The sequence below is a fragment of the Epinephelus moara genome, chromosome 14 (genome assembly GCF_006386435.1).
Source record: "Epinephelus moara isolate mb chromosome 14, YSFRI_EMoa_1.0, whole genome shotgun sequence".
NCBI lineage: Eukaryota > Metazoa > Chordata > Actinopteri > Perciformes > Serranidae > Epinephelus > Epinephelus moara.
The window spans coordinates 23,004,726-23,022,510 of record NC_065519.1 but is presented as its reverse complement, the minus strand read 5'-3'; the positions used below and the strand labels follow the sequence as shown (position 1 = coordinate 23,022,510).

At 41.6% G+C, this 17,785-nt stretch overlaps 2 protein-coding genes across 2 annotated transcripts; both read right to left on the bottom strand.

Annotated features, from left to right (window-relative positions):
• Window positions 1–2,136: 2,136 nt before the first annotated feature.
• On the bottom strand, window positions 2,137–4,358 carry LOC126400841 (glutathione-specific gamma-glutamylcyclotransferase 1-like). The gene is made up of 3 exons (XM_050061819.1): window positions 3,928–4,358; window positions 3,736–3,771; window positions 2,137–2,968 (listed from the first exon to the last, which is right to left on the bottom strand). Exons 1-3 carry the CDS (start codon window positions 4,096–4,098, stop codon window positions 2,549–2,551), a joined length of 627 nt encoding a protein of 208 aa, XP_049917776.1. The 5' UTR covers window positions 4,099–4,358; the 3' UTR covers window positions 2,137–2,548.
• A 2,690-nt stretch (window positions 4,359–7,048) lies between these two features.
• On the bottom strand, window positions 7,049–15,294 carry LOC126401330 (delta-like protein 4). The gene is made up of 11 exons (XM_050062522.1): window positions 14,851–15,294; window positions 14,500–14,751; window positions 13,976–14,033; window positions 13,255–13,518; window positions 12,409–12,469; window positions 11,745–11,875; window positions 11,467–11,636; window positions 10,979–11,204; window positions 10,167–10,890; window positions 9,941–10,049; window positions 7,049–8,657 (listed from the first exon to the last, which is right to left on the bottom strand). Exons 1-11 carry the CDS (start codon window positions 14,902–14,904, stop codon window positions 8,652–8,654), a joined length of 2,055 nt encoding a protein of 684 aa, XP_049918479.1. The 5' UTR covers window positions 14,905–15,294; the 3' UTR covers window positions 7,049–8,651.
• Between the last annotated feature and the right edge of the window lie 2,491 nt (window positions 15,295–17,785).

Here is a 17,785-nt window from a genome sequence, read left to right as displayed (position 1 = left end):
ATACTTCAGGAACAGAAGGGAAGACATTTGGTCAGATACTGATTTGGTGACACTAATCTTGGGTGTCAACCTTGAAACTGTGCTGCAGTGCAAAGATGTGTGAAGCACCCATTGTTTAGAATTCGTAGCTTCTTTGCAGCAACATCCATATTTGGTAAATGGTAAATGGACTTGTATAGTGCCTTTCTAGTCTTCTGACCACTCAAAGTGCTTTTACACCACTGAGTCTACACATTCACACACTGGTGGCCGAGCTACCATACAAGGTGCCACTTGTTGCTTGCTACTTGTACTTACTGCTACTCAGTAACTATTAACATGCTCTCACACACCGATGAAGCATAGTTGACTGTCATAGCTACATATGAGTCTGGACAGACATGGATAAACTGCAGCTACAACTTGACTGGTTTGTAGAGGCATGCAACCACGAGGCAGTATTCTAGTTTCATTTTATTAGGCCTATTATTGTTTTTATTGTTTTATGGACGTCATTATTGTTCTTGTCGATTGTGCGCAGTGCATGTTTTTGCATCTGGAAGGCCACTACTAGTTTCTGAAATAATAATAGAACTGCAGCTGCAGTTTCCTCCACGCAGTGGTAACAGCTGACAATGATTTCGACATTGGCGTTTTGATACTGAAAATAGTTAATGTGTCTGTGTACCACATTGTTTTGTACCAAAATGAGTGGGTGGAGAGGACGGGCTGTGGTTTTGTTGGCATTAGCAACAGGGAGTGGATAAAAGCACATCAAATCACAAGAACAAAACACAGTACTCACAGTATGTTTTTACAGCTAATCCAAAATGGAATTAGCGTTTCGCGTTTGTACTTCGTGAGTACCACAAGTGATGATTGAGAAAATTACACAACAACAAATTAATGGCCAGAACAAGGACAATGTGGGGTTGGGCAGATTTGGCTAAGAGCACACTACATTTACTGAGTCATCAGTTTCATATTCTGCCCTGAACACCAGATGTCACCATGTGGTGCTGCAAGAAACCACAGACCAGCATGATGTTGACTCATTGTTGTCTGTCTTGATGATCTCATTAGCGTTTTATCGAAAACATTTTTTTTTTGTCTCAGTCAGCACAGAGAACCCAGTGTGCTTTAAACTGAGCAGTAAACAGTTTTCAATGGAAAATTAAGCAATAGCATGAGCCACAAACTGCTCTTCCATGTAAAGATTGTATCATTACTCCCTGGAAAAGAACAAGACTTGACAGTGCTGTGCTAATGAAATTGCATACTAGGAGACCTTCTGTGCATGTCTCACTGCAGTACATGATCTGCACATGTTAGCTCTTGTTGAACTGTATGTCTCCCTCTAACAGCTCAAACCTCTGACCTACTTTGGGTCTGATTTCTAAGAAAATAGAACAGTGTGCCACAGAACTGTGCAGCTTAAAATGTGGGCTTGTTTGTCCAGGGGCAACTACTTTTTTAAAGAATTCTGACATGTGGCATGTGCACACGTTTTTGCAACGTGATCAAAGTCAAGACAGGGACAGAAACCCTATCTGCACCCCCACCTCCCAGCCTAGCCCATATGTGCTCTGTCTATACTGTAGAGCATGCAGGCAGTCTTACACGGTCTGTGGTTTCTACTATGTCTGACTGTGTGTACTCTTAAAACACAGCTTTCTACCAACACTCACATTACTCTGGATAAGTATCCTAGATGTTTGCATGCATATTTGTTATCTCTGAGAACTTTGGGAACTTTTAAGTTGAAGCTTTATGTGTTTGAGGGTTTAAAGACTGTGACAATTCTTGCATCATAAAGGAAAATGTTTTTACAGCCTGCTGGTTGTGACATTAACTCAAGAACTGCACAGCAAACATTTTTATAGAGTGAATACATCTATGCAGTACAGTGTAACTGCACAAAAGATATCTTAAAGCTGCTGGGTCTGTGCATTAGTCTCCGAGGAAAAGTCACCATTTCCTGCGAGGGCTACAGCTGTACATTCCTCAGCCACGTGATGTCGGAGCATGAGTCAAGGTATGCAATCGAGCATTCAACTGCAAATATAAATATATAGGAGACTTGTTCAAACTCATATGTGAGTTGAGCAGGAGCCAGGGAAAAATAATCACATTTCACTTCACGAGATTTCAGTGTTTTATTAGAGGACATTTTAAAAATATGCACACTATACAGTTGCTTCTGAGAGCCTTTTACAACAAAGGTATAAGATATTATGTATTAAAAAAAGAGACGTCATCCCTTTGTGTGATGTTTTAACAGCACCATCTGCTTCTGGAGTTTGTATACAGTATTTAAAATACATTTTTTCTGCCTTTACAGTCATAAAATGTCAAGTCAGAAGGTTAAAAGATCATTATTCTGTGAGGTTGTGACCTTTAAACTGTTAGATACATGAAATTTCATCACTGTTTTCCTTGAAACCAAGTCAGGTATTCCTCTTTCAAGCACTGAATACCTTCAAACATGTGTTAGAAGACTTAATTTCCCTTCACCCAGGATAAAAAACATTAACATTTTTTTTTAAAGTGGAGCACCTTATGTAGACTTTTATGAGGCTCCCACCAGCAGGGACGTTTGGTCTAGGGGTTTGATCCCTCCACGGTCATGGAAAATGTTCAGAAGCGCCGCCTCAATAGAGAAGAGGTGCTCGTCCTCTACCTCGGGACAACACAGCCTCATGAACTCTGCCAGGCGGACCAGGTATTCAATATTGTGACCCGTGTTCCCTCTACAGATGGCAATCTGGGCGGCGATCTCTTTGTCCGAGGCCGGGCCGAGATAGGTGGGGTTATCGGAAGTGGCTATGTAGACGAGGGCCAACATGGCACCCTGACCCTTCTCCTTAGGGATGAACTCCACCACCTCTGTTGTGTAACCCCCCAACACAACCTCCCTCATGTTGAGGTACTGAAGGGATTCCTCGATCTGGGAGTCGCTCACTTCATAGGCCACTCCCCACGTGCAAGCCTGTGGGGAAAACAAGAGGAGGAGGAATGGTAATGGTGGAACAAACACAGTGTGTGATGACCTGATTTGACACCCAGGAGGAGTTTGATCCTGAGTTAGTGAACATTCACAGCTTGGAAAGTACCAAGGGATACAAACCCCTGATATTCACAAATGCTCTAAATGTCATCATAACCATAAAGACAGTTAAAAAAAGCCATGATTAATTCTACCGGTTCTATATTAAGCTGCACTGCAGTTGTGTGTGGTTTGGCGGTAAGTGGTGTTGCCACACCCAAGCAGAACATGGCTCACCGGGTGTATTCAACTAACATTAACATTAACATTAACATCTTTACTTTGTTATATTTGATAGAAAGCCCATGTGACATCTGAGATAAGGGTTAATCGTTGCTAAGGGGTCCCCCTAGCAGATTTGCTCCCTGTCAATGTTGACTCCGTGGCTACGCCCTTGCTTGATAGAAGTGTTTATAAGGTCCTTTGAGGAAAGGTTAAGGTCCACAGCATCACTGGGTGTCATATACAACCATATGATTACTGTATACACCATAAGGTAGGCTATTTCTGTGGGTGTAAAATTGCACAAACTTGTTCTTAGGGAGTGTTGCTCAAGTTCACTAATAGTAACTGGGTTAAAATTACATTTCCCACTGCTGCTTTTTTCTGTCATAGAGGAGTAATGTTAGGAGTGTAGAGAGCAGATTCACTATTACACGCTGCATAGAGGATCAAAATAGACTGGGAGCTTCCCGATGAAGGGCACTTACCTCCTGATCCTCCACAAGTGTGGCCACTCTGCCTGGCTGTGGGAGCAAGGACACAGACAATGAGGACATGACTACTCAGCACAACATAAACAGAGCAATTAATTGTTAAATAATTACAACTATCAGAAAATATCTGAATTAATCAGAGAAATACAGTGTAATAATAAATGAATGTGTCAGAGGACATCTCACCCTTTCCTTGTCTCCTCTATAAAAATCATCTCCATGCCAGAAGCGCCTCTTGTATCCTCTAATGAAGCCAACTTTGCTCCTCTTGTATGCAAAGTCAGGCTTCCACACCAAGGAGCCATATCCAAATATCCACAGGTGGTTTTTTTCTCTGATAATGTCCTGAGGTTTCATTGCGATCGCTAGGCTGTGTTTAAAAAACAAGGCAAGTGTGTTGGTGTGCCTGTCAAAAAGTGGCTGCTCTCAGATCCGTCCTTTGCTGTGTCTGTCCTGTTAGACATTCCAATGCGTCCCAAAGTCGCTAATATATACAGCTGAGAGCGAAAGTAATCGCCCAGAAATGCAGTCATACAGAAAGCGACGAGTTTATGACCATGCCATCAAAACAACACCGTCCGTTTCTCCTCTGTATCCCACTGATGTACAACAACACGTGTGTTTGTTGTTCAGGACACGTCAGAGCGAGAGGGTGTCAACTAATGGGATCACAGGAGGGGCGGGCTCAGATGACAGATAAACCAATCAGGAGGAGTTAGAACACTGACATGAAGAAAAACAACAGGATCCAGGTGACTTCTGCCAAAAAAAAAAAAGTATGAATGCATTGAATATGGCTTCACTACATTTCTCTTTCTTTCCTTCTTGATTTATTTCTGTCACAAAACTGTCCCTTCACACGCACAGGTCATATGACAGCAGAGCCATTACAGTCTACAGTCTATTTTTGGTTCATTAATAATTATAGTTGTCACTTCAGTTTTGATTTTACTCAGTTTACTGGCTGTGTTTGCCACTTTCAGTTCTGTTATGATTGTTTTAAAGTGTTTACTTTCACTGTTAGTGTTTTGTTTGTCCAATAACCTTTTTAGACTATTATAATAGTGGGAAGAGTTAGCGAGATTAAATTAGCTCAGAATAAGAATTACAATACAAACACTTTGACTCAGTCACGTAGACATGCCGGACTCAATAGATGTATGCACTAAAGCCTCTTTATGCTTGTTGTGTTGACAAATTTGACAAAGACTAAAGACATGTTCTGTATATTTCTATTTTATTTTTGGTTATTTTTGTGAATACACAATATCATTTCAGTTTTTTTCCAAAGACTATTGTGTTTTTATTTTTTATTTCAGTTAAATAAAAAAAATTACACCTAGTCTTAGTTTAGTTTAATTTAATTTAATCTAGTTTAGTTTAGTTTACTAGAATAACCTTGCATGACAGTAATTTGAATTTTCCTTTTTTTCATATAGGACTGTATTGTTCCTACCGTTTTCCTCCACCATTCTCCTTTCATTAAATGGGGAAACACCTCTCATACCCTTGAGTGTCAAACTGTCAGTAATAGTTCAGCAGGTAATCACATTACCTATAAATAACTGGGACTGTTATATCTGTGCTCTCTTAAGCTCATTACGTGTCTGTGTTCTGCACAGGTCTGTCTAGCACACTATTGTGCCAGGGGCACACGCTGATCCCTTATTACTGACTGCTTGATAACGTTTCCTGTAGCTGCCCCTCAGTTACTATAAATGATATTTGATGAGCTAAGTTGAAACAGAAACTCTTTTCTTCCAGCTCCACACAAAGCTCACTGCCCCCAAGTGGTGCTGAAAGACACTGCTCCACTGTAGAGACTTGGAAGTGAAGCTTTTTGAAAGTTAGCTGCAGGAGTTCAGGTGAAGAAAATGCAACATTTTCAAAGTAAAAGTGACATTTGCTGGTTTGTTGTGGTCCTCTGCCTCGTGGGGGCTTGTCAGCGGCTTTTTGCTGTGCTCAGTAGTGAAAGGGCATGTGCAGATTTTTCTCAGTGACACAAGCGCAAGAACATGCTGAGTTTTGTTATGTTCCTCACACCCTACTCCCCCTCCCACTTTCAGCTCACAGCCAGAAGAGAGAGCTTATTATCAGAGATCATATCTAGCAGAGGTGGGGACTCGAGCCACATGGCTTGTACTTGGGTCAGACTTGAGTCACAAATGTACTGACTTTGGAATTGCACTTGCAAAATAAAAAACACTTGCAGCTTGACTTGGACTCTAACACCCAATACTTGGTACCTTCCCCCCAAAGATTAAAATGTATGTTATTTAAAAAGTGTGCCACCAGTCAATCCATTTATGTTCATTTCCTGAATCGGTAACACTACTCATTTCTACACACTTAATTACCTGGGTCCACTTTGTCTGAACCAATCCACCATCATCCATTCAAGTTGCAAGAGAGAACCATGAAGAACTAATAATACCAAAGATAATTTTGTTTGTGTACCAAAATTAAAAGTAACAGTAGTCAATGAAAAAACTAGTTTGAGTCACTGGATGTAGACTGTGGCTAAAAGTCTACCACTGGGCGCTGATTTCAACCTGCATTGGCCTGCACTTGTATAGCGCCTTTCTAGTCTTCCGACCCCTCAAATGCGTTTTACACTACAAGTCACATTCACCCATTCACACACACTTTCATACACTGGTGGCCGAGGCTACCATACAAGGTGCCACCTGCTACTCAGTTTTTAACACATTCACACACCAATGGAACAGCCATTGGGATCAATTTGGGGTTCAGTATCTTGCTCAAGGATACTTCGACACGCAAACTGGAGGAGCATTCTCGAAGGACTCTTGTGTCCGATGTTGATCTGTTTTGTGATGTGGCCTCTGGGTACTCCGGCTTCCTCCCATAGTCCAAAGACATGCAGGTTAATTGGTGACTCTAAATTGCCCATAGGTGTGAATGTGATCGTGAGTGGTTGCCTGTCTCTATGTGTCAGCCCTGTGATAGTATGACGATCTGTCCAAGGTGTACCCTGCCTCTTGCCCAATGTCAGGACCCCTAACAGGATAAGCGGTTACAGATAAATGAATGAACTATCTTGCAAGAGCACCCTTGCTGCATCCTGGCCTTAGTGCCGCCTAAGATGATTGTGGTTGGTTTACAGAAACATAAACAAACCAGAGCTTTTTTTTCCCATAGCAGAAAAATAATCAGTGATTCTGGACCTTTCTCTAGCGCTGACACAGATCTAGTTACGCAAGATTAATAAAAAAACAAGCATGGGGGTTGAAAATAACAGATGTGGACGCAACAACTTCCAACAAACAACACATTTTAAAAAGCATTCATGATATTTGTACGTTTAATATATTATTACTCTGCTGTTATTGGCGTTACATGTGGTGAAGAGTGCATGATGAGTTCAGGGCTCAAAACTCAAGTTTAGGACTCAATTTGGGACTTGAGTGCAAAGACTTACATGTAACTTGGTCCCACCTCTGATATCTAGTCTCTAGTTCTTCATACAAATACAGTAGCAGTTCAGAGAAGCAGTTACGTGCTGTAGAAAGACCACAAGGATTCTTTATTTTCACATACAGATGTTGTTTTAAATATATATCTTTTTGTTTGACTATTTCTTTACACTGCTGCCAATTACAACACTGTCCACTGAATGATTGCTAGCACATTGATTTCACATCACACTGACACAGACGTCATGGACATAGACACGGAATCATCAGAAATGCTACCAGGCCAAATATTACTGTATCTAATAGACAATGAAGCCACTTCCACACAAATAAAAGTTTCTAGATGATTCCAACATTTAAATTAGGAGCTCTATTTGGACCACGAGTACACTCGACCATTGCGGACCGACAAACAAACAGTGTACCAGATATGTGTTCATTGTTTCTTTTTATAACAAAAAATAATAAAACACCAACGACACTTTAAAAATAAATTCACCTTTTCTGGGCATCGACTTGAAAACATACTTCTAATCTCGACATATAAATATACAGTATATACAAAATAATCTTATAAAACACAGAGAGACAAAGATCAGTGCTTCATATTCTTAAATTACTAATGAATTACTAATCTTTCAAAATAACATTATTGGTTCAGTCATTTGCTTCGAAGGCGTCCTTGGTACGATAGTCACTTCATGTATTTCTTTGTCTTCATTTAAGGGTGATCTTGCATAAGGTAAAACAAGGCCTTATCATTAGTTTCCCTGCATGGCGCTATAGCATATTGCATCTTTTGATCTTTTATGTTCATTTTGTTGTGCAAAGGACTCAAGATAAGGCGGGGCACAATGCTATTAAACACATATATAAGGCTTTGTGATCTAGGCTGCATACATTCTTTATAAAAAAAGGATTTACAAAACGGATAACCCTAAATATCCTTCAAAAATGAACCGTTTTCAGTAGTTTTTTGACCCTTTCTGATTAAGCACAATGCTGGTTTTTGTTTGCATAGCGCATTGCAGGCCACAAAAAAATAGAAAAGGCTGGCTCCTTCCACAGGCTTGCTGGCAGTACGTTGATTTGCTGATTGCTGATTACTGCAATAAGGTGGAGAGGAGCGCATCGAGATAGTCCTCTTCTTCTAATCAACAGGCAGACATAAACACGTTGGCCTGTCGCCCTTGGATGAACTTGGACGGAGCAGACGAGGGTTTGAATCGGAAACATCGAAGCTGCTTCCACAAGTCAGATTTGCTCATTATTTAAAGTCTTTTTTTTCAGTCTTTACATTCTCACATAGATTAGTAGCTTCTGTTTGATTGAATTCAAAGAGCACACCGGCTCCATCCAGTTATCAAGTTTTCAAGAGCAGCAGCTTGCATTTAAATAAATCCCAGTCTCTCCACACTTGTAAACAAGTCCACAAGAAATCCAATGTTGACAGTGAATAATGTCCTCCACTTATTATACCTGAAAGAGAAGAGAAGAACAGCTCAATGACTACTACAGCAACATCTGAAATAACAGACAAGAAAATAATATTTCTGGTGAGTGGGATATATTGGCAGAAATTAATCGGGATCGCCATGCTGCATTGGCATGTTTCAACAGTAGCCCAGAACAGACAAACCACACACTGCTTCTAGATAAAGTTATTTGTGTTTTCGTGTTTTTGCATCTGCCACTGTTGTTATAGCCCCGCCGCGATGACGAACAGCATAGGAAAAACACTGATTTTTATTGTGAAACTGCTTTATTCAGTGTTTTTACCACTTTAAATCACCGGGTCTGTTCGTTTTGGAGAGACAGAGACCTCTGCAGAAAATTTGGCTGCTGGTAAAAACCTCCTGAACATCTAGATCTTAAGTTATAAGAGGAAAAAGGTGAGCACATGTTAGCAGGTGCTATGTTAGCGGCCCATCTGTGACAAGCCAAACAGTGTCGGAGAAACACTGATGTTGTGACACATTTAGTGTTTTTATTGGTTTTAACAACACAACATTTGATCAACATTTGGTCATGAACTTTTTAACGTCAAGATACGTTGTGCAAGGTCATTGGTTGTTGACGTTCTTGGATGCCCTGTCAACTTAAGCCTGTTATGTGCATTGTCTGTTTTTAAAATACACTTCAGTTTTCACAGGAAATGTACAGTTTGCATACAGTCTCTTTCAAAATAAAGGCAAGAAATCGATACAATATTGTGAATTGACATTTTTGTCCTTCAACAACAAACGCACGTGAGTAGGTTTAGAAAAAAAGATCAGGGTTTGGATTTAGAGTCTCACAGGAAGCGAACGCCGAACTCCTGGGTGAAAGTCGATGGTTGTTGGACCCATCCACCACCCCTTCTGCCTGCCCTATTTGGACTTCGGCAACCTTAACTTTCGTTGATGCTGCGTTTCCTACTGAGGCTGCCAGTGCCGTTATAAAATTATGGTGCCTAGTGGCGTATCATGCCGACATAACACCAGAAGTCACTGACCAAGCAATGGTTTTTGATGTGAAACTGGGTTGGGTTTTAATTATAGAGCCTGTTCATTTTGAAGAGGAAGAGACCTTTGTGGATAGCTCTTGGTAAAATCTCTGAATGCTGAAGGTATCTCACTTGGCACATGGGAGAAGTTTCAGCTGGTTGCAATCCTCACCCTACATGCCACTAAATCCCACACACTGCTCCTTTAACGATAAAGATTCTGCTCTAAAGAAACAATAACATAGACTCATGATATAAAAAAGAAAAAGAGACATACCTCAGTTGCAATGATGCATTCGTTTCTCTCCTCTGCTATTACAAAGACAGACTGGTACATTGAATCTCTGGAAGAACATATTGTTGATATTCTACACTCTGGCCTTTCACTGTGGAGGAAGGATACGTCATGTTAGTTACTGAGCACAAAAACAACACGTCTCACATTAACTGATCCTCCACAACTACAATACAAGTGCTGGTTCATGTCCTTCATGTGCTCTTACCTGTACATTCTACTCAAATGCTTTTTTTCCTCTATCGTCTTTTCACAGTTTTCATCTTTGTCCAAAAGGGACAGTTCGTCCTTGTACCCCGTGGAGGTTTTATAGTCCAGGTGGTAGTGGTTGATGTGTTTGTGATTCGACTTTTCACTGGGACAGTCTACCTCCAGATCCACCTTTTTATTGGTGTTCTTGAGCTCTAGGGTGGAGATGAGGTTCTCTTTCTGAAAGTCCACCTTGGAGAGGTTGTTCATGGTCTCTGAGTCCTGCTCCCGGCTCCTCTGCCTCTTGACATGACATATCACCACCGCCACCATGCAGAAAAGCACCAGAACAGCCACCAGGCCTACTCCCAAGCAGATGGCTGCCAAGCTCAACTTGTCACCTTGGCTTTGGGCGTTGGATATAGGCACGTTGTTGGACTGGCACTGGGGGCCGCTGTAATGGGCGGGGCAGATGCAGGTAGGCTGGCCTTTGGCTCCAGTGGTGCAGGTCCCGCCGTTCAGGCAGGGTTGAGAGGCACAGCGGTCCATGGGGTTGTCGCAGTGGCGGCCCGTGTACCCCGGGGGACAGGTGCAGGTGTAGCCGTTGATGCGGTCTATGCAGGTGGAGCCGTTTGCGCAGGGGTTCCTGGCACACTCGTTGATGTTGATCTCACAGCGCAGACCTGTGAAGCCTGAGCGACAGCTGCACAGTGGGAGGTTGTCGTGGGTCACACAGTGTCCACCTGGGCAAAACAAAAACATTTTAGATGCCTGTGTGTGATGACGAGGAAGGACAGAATTCGTTTTAATGCAGAGAGAATGATGTTTTACCATTAGTGCATTGCAGTGAGGTACATTTATCCACTTTCTTCTCACAGTTAAGTCCAGTGTAGCCTGGTGGACACTCGCATATGTAAGTATGCCCATTATTCCTCTCTCTGCACTTCCCACCATGAAAGCAGGGTGTATCTGCGCAGGTCAGTATCTTCACAGTGAGTTCACAGTGTGTCCCTTCAAACCCCTTTGGGCACACACACCTATAGCCGTTCTCAGAGTCCTGCAGGGGGAAAAAAACATATAAAGTTTATCAAAAAGCTCCCTGTCAGATGTTTTCTTTATCATATCCTGTCCATGACTGCCCCAAAGAAACCCATTATCCTTAGTTTGAATTCTATTTACAGTCCACACTCTGTGAACTGGGTCATCCACTGACTTGACAATCGATAGCATCCTCCTGGACTCGCAGATAGAGTGAGGCAAAAACAAAAACAGGAAAGCCTGTGTTGTGGGAAAGGAGAGAGAGAGACTTCCGCACTCACCAGGCAGTGGCCTCCATTGCGACAGGGCTGGCTGTCACACTCCCTGACCTCCAAGTCACAGTTAACCCCGGTGAAACCTGGCATGCAGGTGCAGGTGTAGCTACCCTGGCCTGTGTTCATGCACGTGGCCCCGTTGGCACAGGGTTTGTGGTGGGTGCAGTAGTTCAGATCTGAAAAACAAATGAGTAGAAATGTTACAAATGGAGCCAAAAATCGACATCTGAAGCAGCTTTTTTTAAAAAAAAAAATATTTACAGTACAAAGAGGTAGTTACACACCTTGGTCACAAAAGATGCCTCCCCAGCCCTCCTTGCAGGTGCACTGCCACGGCTCTTTACAGGTACCATGTTTACAGGACGGATGGAGTTTACACACATCACAAAAGAGCCCCTGCCAGCCCTCCCTGCATCTGTTCACACACAAAACAGTGCGACGTGACCTTTGGCTCACACACACATTCACACTCTCAACTTCTCCTTTCGCACACTCAAGATGATTAAGAGACAAAGATGAATACATGCAATGTTGTTTTTTTGTTGCATATAGGGAATAAGTGTAGATTCTGGTGGGGGTGGATGCAGGAGACATGTTCCCTCAATTGTTGTGCATGTGCATTTGAAAGTAGCAGAGGGCTTTTATTTTGACAAAGTTAAAGACATTTACACCGTAAACTGAGGTATAAAAGGCACAAATTGGTGCACAAGATTTACCAGAATGCAGGAAATTAAATGTTAGAGGATCAAAATTAGATAAAATTAGTTAAAATGAAACCTGAGCCCTTGTAATAAGGCACGAATAGATTATTTAATGGCTTTATCTGCTCTTAATGATTATTTCTGCCTTATTTTTTTATTGTGTTTCAGCAGTTTATGGATCCCTTGATGCCCATGAACAGAAATTAACATTTAGATAGATAATTATGAAGCATAAATTCATACTCACTTGCACTCTCCAGGTAATGTGCAGTTTCCATTTCTTTCGTTGCACCCTTCCAGGCAGATTGCTGAAAAGAAGCAAACAAAAAAAGCTCAGGATTTCTAATTTGCCATTTATAACAAGCTGTTAACAAGACTTTTATCACTTCAAATATTTTCCTTCCCAAAATAAAACCTGTTACCTGACCCTCTCAGCTGAGACCATAATTCCCTCCCTGTGCTCCTATATGTGACATTGATCCTGCATGCTTTTATGGTGTTAAACGGCTGGTTCGTGCAGCAGCAGATGCTTGTTCTCAAAAAAAAAAAAAAAAAAAAAGCAGGACAGCTGCCCCATTGTTATCTGTGTTATCTGCGGGCAGTTCGAGCCCCGTTTGCAGCTGCTGTCCTGCACCGCTTCAACAATAGAGCCCGCAATTTAGTGGCGCGTGGCGGGCGATAATGCCGCGATTAACCCCGGCGCGCGCTGCTGCTGCTGCTGCTGCCGGGGCGACCACCGCCCTGGATTAAAAAACCCGCACGCGCCCACAGAGAAAGCTGTCGTCAAATTTCACCTTAATAGCTGCTCTGTCTGATTGTGTTTGGCTGCTTGGCATCCTAAAAACACACACCTGGGGTTTTGTAACAGGTCATTTGGACGTCATTGTGCATGGTGACGTTTGCAGCATGTGTGATTTTGCAGCTTATTTAACATTTAAGAACAAATTGCACAAAAATAACCCTTTGTGTCTTTATACAAGTGGCTTTAATCTGCTCTAAATTATAGGCTATTTATTCTCTCAATGTGCGCCCTGCCTTGTGACCTTTTATCACACACAAACAAAAGTGTCCATATGTCTTTACTCTTGCTTACGTTCTTGGCAGTATTCTCCCTTCCATCCCGGTAGACAGGCTATTTGCCCGTCAGGCTTGCAGGTGTAGTGGCCAAAATGGTCGTCTCTCGGAGCGCATATTTTGGAACAAGTGTCCCCGTAGTAATGTTCATTGCAGATGAACCGGTATGAGTACCTTAGCTCCGTCTGCGTCTCCCTCTGCACAGCCGGGGACCACTCGGGCCCTATTCCCAACTTTTTATTGATGGTAAAAGAACTAATCAAGAAATCAGGGTTGGCGGTATCTGTGGGGAAAACATCAGACATATATGGATTAGTTTAAAGCACTTAAGTTGATAAATCTTGTCAACAATACACAATCTGTACACTGAAATTTCCTCTTCCTCTCGCATGTGACCATTGGACCTAACAAAAAAGGTGTAAAATCCAGGAAAAGGCTGTCATGGGATTTTTTTTTTGGCAAGGCTTCATATTCTCACTCGAGCTTGTACACTTTCCCATGCAGGCCAAAAATAAAACAAGGGAAGTGCGATTGTGTTTGGAGAGATGTGATTGTGAGGAATTGTCGTGTGACTCATAAGGCATCCTAACAAACGCGGATCCATGACGTTGAGAATGCCAGATGCGCTTGCCAGCACGTTAAGTTAGGGTTATTGATGAAATGCGCGATGGGTAATAAGTCATGTGCACATGGCATGTCTCCCTCTAGTGGTGGACAGGGGAGGGTGCGCGTCTCCTTACCTCCAGGTAGGTCCGCTGTAGGAGAATACCAGGCTTCGATAACTAATGAGAAAGCACCCTGTGGGGAGAAATTAGGAGATAAACGTCAATAAAACCTAAAAAAATATGTAAAAGGCACATTTATTTCGTTTCACTGATTATAGAAATGATTTTAAAATGAAAATAAATGAAAAGGAATGGACTCTATTCTTGCTTTTACGCACGATGTGGGCAACACAAGGATGCAGTAAACTACGTTACAGCTGATTTACAATGTTTGTACATTTAAAATATATGTGATACCTTTAAAAGTGGAGCAGCAAGTCGTTTTGCATTAATTTAATGTAGATAATAAAATGATAAAACAGGCTTTTAATGACTTCTCTCGAAAAATGTTTGCTCAAATTTAATTGTGTCACGTATAGTTTTTCCTTATCTCGTTAATTCATTACTAAATCATGTGAAAATCATATTTGAATTTTATCTGTGTACAGCATTTCAGTGTGTGGAGCCATTAGTGCGCGCAGCAGGACAGGTGCTCTTACCGGCCAGGTGAAGTTGAGCGGCAGACGCAGCCTGGCGTCCTGCTGGATGCTGAAGGAGTCGATGCCCAGAACAGGTGTGCTGGCTTTGCCAAATATACAGCCTCCAGGAGACACCACCGTCTGGAAGTTCTTCAAACAAACCCTGAAATAAGTCCTGCAGCCCGTCATGCTGCAACTGAGTCCGTTTGCCAGCAAACCTTTAGAATTCTGAAAATGATGGAGATCTATCTCGAATACACCTGATCCCAGAACCTGGAAGGATACAGAAAGTGAGCGCGACAAAATAATGCATTTGTTTCTAAATTATTATGTCCTAATTTGCAAACATTTTAAAAAAGAAAGGCAGGCTACCTGAGTAAATAATGTAACAACTATTGCGAGGACAGAGGTGAACCAAACGGCCATCCTTTAGAGTTTGATGTGCGTATCCTTAAAAAATCAGTTTGTCCTCCAACAAAAACGCTCCTATTCCAAGTGATGGTGGCGAAAACGGAGAGATGACAAAGTGATTTAATAAAGAATAAATAATAATCCTTCTTCCAAAGCCTGTAGGACAAGATCCAGCTCCGCAAATCCGTATCCAGAAGAAGAAAGTTGGGAAAAGACCGAGTTATCCAGTGCTAGAGGTTAGACAAATATCAGTAACGTCAATATCCACAAGTGAGTCTGTCTGCGGTCTTTATGTTGCCCATCCATCGTGCCGGTCAGATGTGGTTTGAGTTTGCTGTGCTGATGCGGGGCTTGTGTTGCCAACAGTGATGCGAGCATGTGGGGGAGCATCAGCGCATAGTGACTCCCAGTGAGGGCTGTTTGACGTCCCTCCCAGTTTATATACCGCAGTGTGGTGCCATTAGAGACACTGTCAGTCACTGAACGCCGCCCACTCTCCTCTCCACCTTCTTTTTTCCCTCGGAATATCATTCACTATACTTATTAGGAGGAAACTGTCTTTGCCTCACCTGGTACAGAAAATATAACTTTTCTGCCCTTTACATTTTAAATCCATCAAACCAAACACATTTTTAAATGAAGGGAAACATAATTTATTGTAAAGGTCGACAAGTTCAGTAAACTAACTGTTGGCTACCAGAGACACAGTAAACAATGGGAAAATAAACATTTTTTTTTCTGTAAGGATCAGTGATTGTTTGTGCGTCTTTACGCGCCTGGACGCCCCGAGCGCCTTTTATGCTTGTGACCTCGCAGACTTCTCTCTTGTTGCTTGTGTTTATTTTAGATAGAGAGCACGGAGCGGGAGATAACTCCACAGCTGTATGGTAATGGAGTCTTATTGCAAACACATTGTCTCACAGTCATAAATCAGCTGAGGAACCCGCGTATACAAAAAATCTGGCGCGTAAATGACACAAGATGGGCCCCAACTGTACAGGTTTGAACATACATTTATTGTGATTATGTTTGTTGGGAAATATTTACAGATCTGTCCCACGTGCCATAAACACACTGTGTTGTTGTCGTTTGTTTTAATATACTGTAATTGGAGGTATAATTTGGAAACTTATTTGGGGCAGGACCAGGGGCGTAATTATGGACAATGTGGGAGCCAGTGGGGCCTAGAGAATTGATTGAGGAGAGTGATTCAGACTGCAACCTCAGAAATACAACTGCAATCACTGAAGAACTCTTGTTGAATTAAAAGTGGTGCCATTTGGTATTTATGCCCTCAAAAAGGCAATCTCTGCCATGGTTTCCTTTTCTTTCTTTCTGTTTTTTTAATATAAATTAATATATTATATGATTATTTTATATAAACTATAAAAATTACAAATAAACCATAAAAAAAATACTCAATTAAATGAATCATTTCTGCTGCAGCGGCCCAGGTTCGACTCCAGCCTGTGGACCTTTGCTGAATGTCATTACCCCTCTCTCTCTCTCTCTCTCTCTCTCTCTCTCTCTCTCTCTCTCTCTCTCTCTCTCTCTCTCTTTCTTCACGCTTAACTGTCCTATCTACTGTATAAAGGCAAAAATGCCCCAAAAAACATCTTTAAAAAAAAAAAAAAAAAAAGAATCATTTCTTTCGGTCGTATTTTTGTCATATACAGATGTGCAAAAACGATTGCTGGGTAATATGTACCACAAAACTTCAATTAAAAGTCTGGTCTCTTTTACAAGCCTGGTGTGGCACCCCATTTTGACAAATAAACGCTTGTCTCAATTAGACACCTGGGGTCTCATTTCAAAAACATTGCGTAGGGTCCAAAAAAAAAAAAAAAAAGCACGCGCCAAAAAATATTCAACAATTTTGACAGGCTTCCATCTCACCATCTTCGTCGTAAATGCCCCATCTCCAAAATGTTCATAAGCGTGGGTCAAAGTTTCTCCCATCAAGTCTTCTTCTATAGATCACAACTTTTGCGTGGGGAATAGTGTACGTCACTTTCAGGTCTCGTTTTGTGCGTACGTAATGTTTATATATGAGACCCCTGGTGTGGGGGCCAAGCAATTCATTTTCATAGAAGTTCTTCAGATGTATAAAAGTGGGTTGTTAGCTACCTCAAATTACGTGACCTCGTAAGTTATTCGTATTCCTTCAGTTCATAATGGTCCTCAGATCAAAAGAATCAAAGGGATTTTTCATAAAAATTAATCAAAGTTGTGAGTATTGTTTTAAAGGGATAAAGTTGTGCTGTGTCCGTATTTTGTGTCGGTATTATGTCTGCAATTTTTAAACAAGTAATATTCATACTGGTTTAAATAAACAATCTGATTGTACTTCCCGATCTTTGCTGAGTAAGAGTCTTGCGAGAAAGGAATTAAAGGCCTGTCTCACATATAGGCCTGTTGATTTCAGTGACTGATGCAAATAATAGCCTGGGCTACTAATTGAACTTTTATTCTATGTTGATGTTGTCCAGTGTAAAGTGTCTATGTGATCATGTGACGAGATGATACACTAGTATAGAAACAAAATCTGACATTAGCGTGCACTGGGGCCTGTCACAACTGCCTGGGCTGGCACATACACACACACACACACACACACACACACACACACACACACACACACATGGACACACGCATGCTGTGTTACACACAAGGAGAGGAAGAGAAACTATACTTTACTATGTTTATTATGCTTTATAAAAAGACCATAACAAGTGCAAGCACCCAGCTGTTCCGGCTCTTTATTTAGCATCTTAACTAATAATACCCTCAATTGAAAGCAAATTTGTATAAATTAAAGTCAGCAGTGTATCCTGCGTGTAGCGTAACAATGTTTGTTGAACTAACATCCATAAGAGCCAGCTGAATTCTTCTCCTT

What these genes read in the sequence shown, in the direction of transcription:
- LOC126400841 (XM_050061819.1), bottom strand. Translation starts at nt 4,098, where the DNA reads ATGAAACCTCAGGACATTATCAGAGAAAAAAACCACCTGTGGATATTT. An exon ending in ATAGAGGAGACAAGGAAAGG is followed by an intron (nt 3,772 to 3,927) that starts GTGAGATGTCCT and finishes TTGCTCCCACAG; the next exon opens with CCAGGCAGAGTGGCCACACT. An exon ending in CACTTGTGGAGGATCAGGAG is followed by an intron (nt 2,969 to 3,735) that starts GTAAGTGCCCTT and finishes TTTTCCCCACAG; the next exon opens with GCTTGCACGTGGGGAGTGGC.
- LOC126401330 (XM_050062522.1), bottom strand. Translation starts at nt 14,904, where the DNA reads ATGGCCGTTTGGTTCACCTCTGTCCTCGCAATAGTTGTTACATTATTT. An exon ending in TTGTTACATTATTTACTCAG is followed by an intron (nt 14,752 to 14,850) that starts GTAGCCTGCCTT and finishes GTATCCTTCCAG; the next exon opens with GTTCTGGGATCAGGTGTATT. An exon ending in GGGAGAATACTGCCAAGAAC is followed by an intron (nt 12,470 to 13,254) that starts GTAAGCAAGAGT and finishes GCTTCTTTTCAG; the next exon opens with CAATCTGCCTGGAAGGGTGC.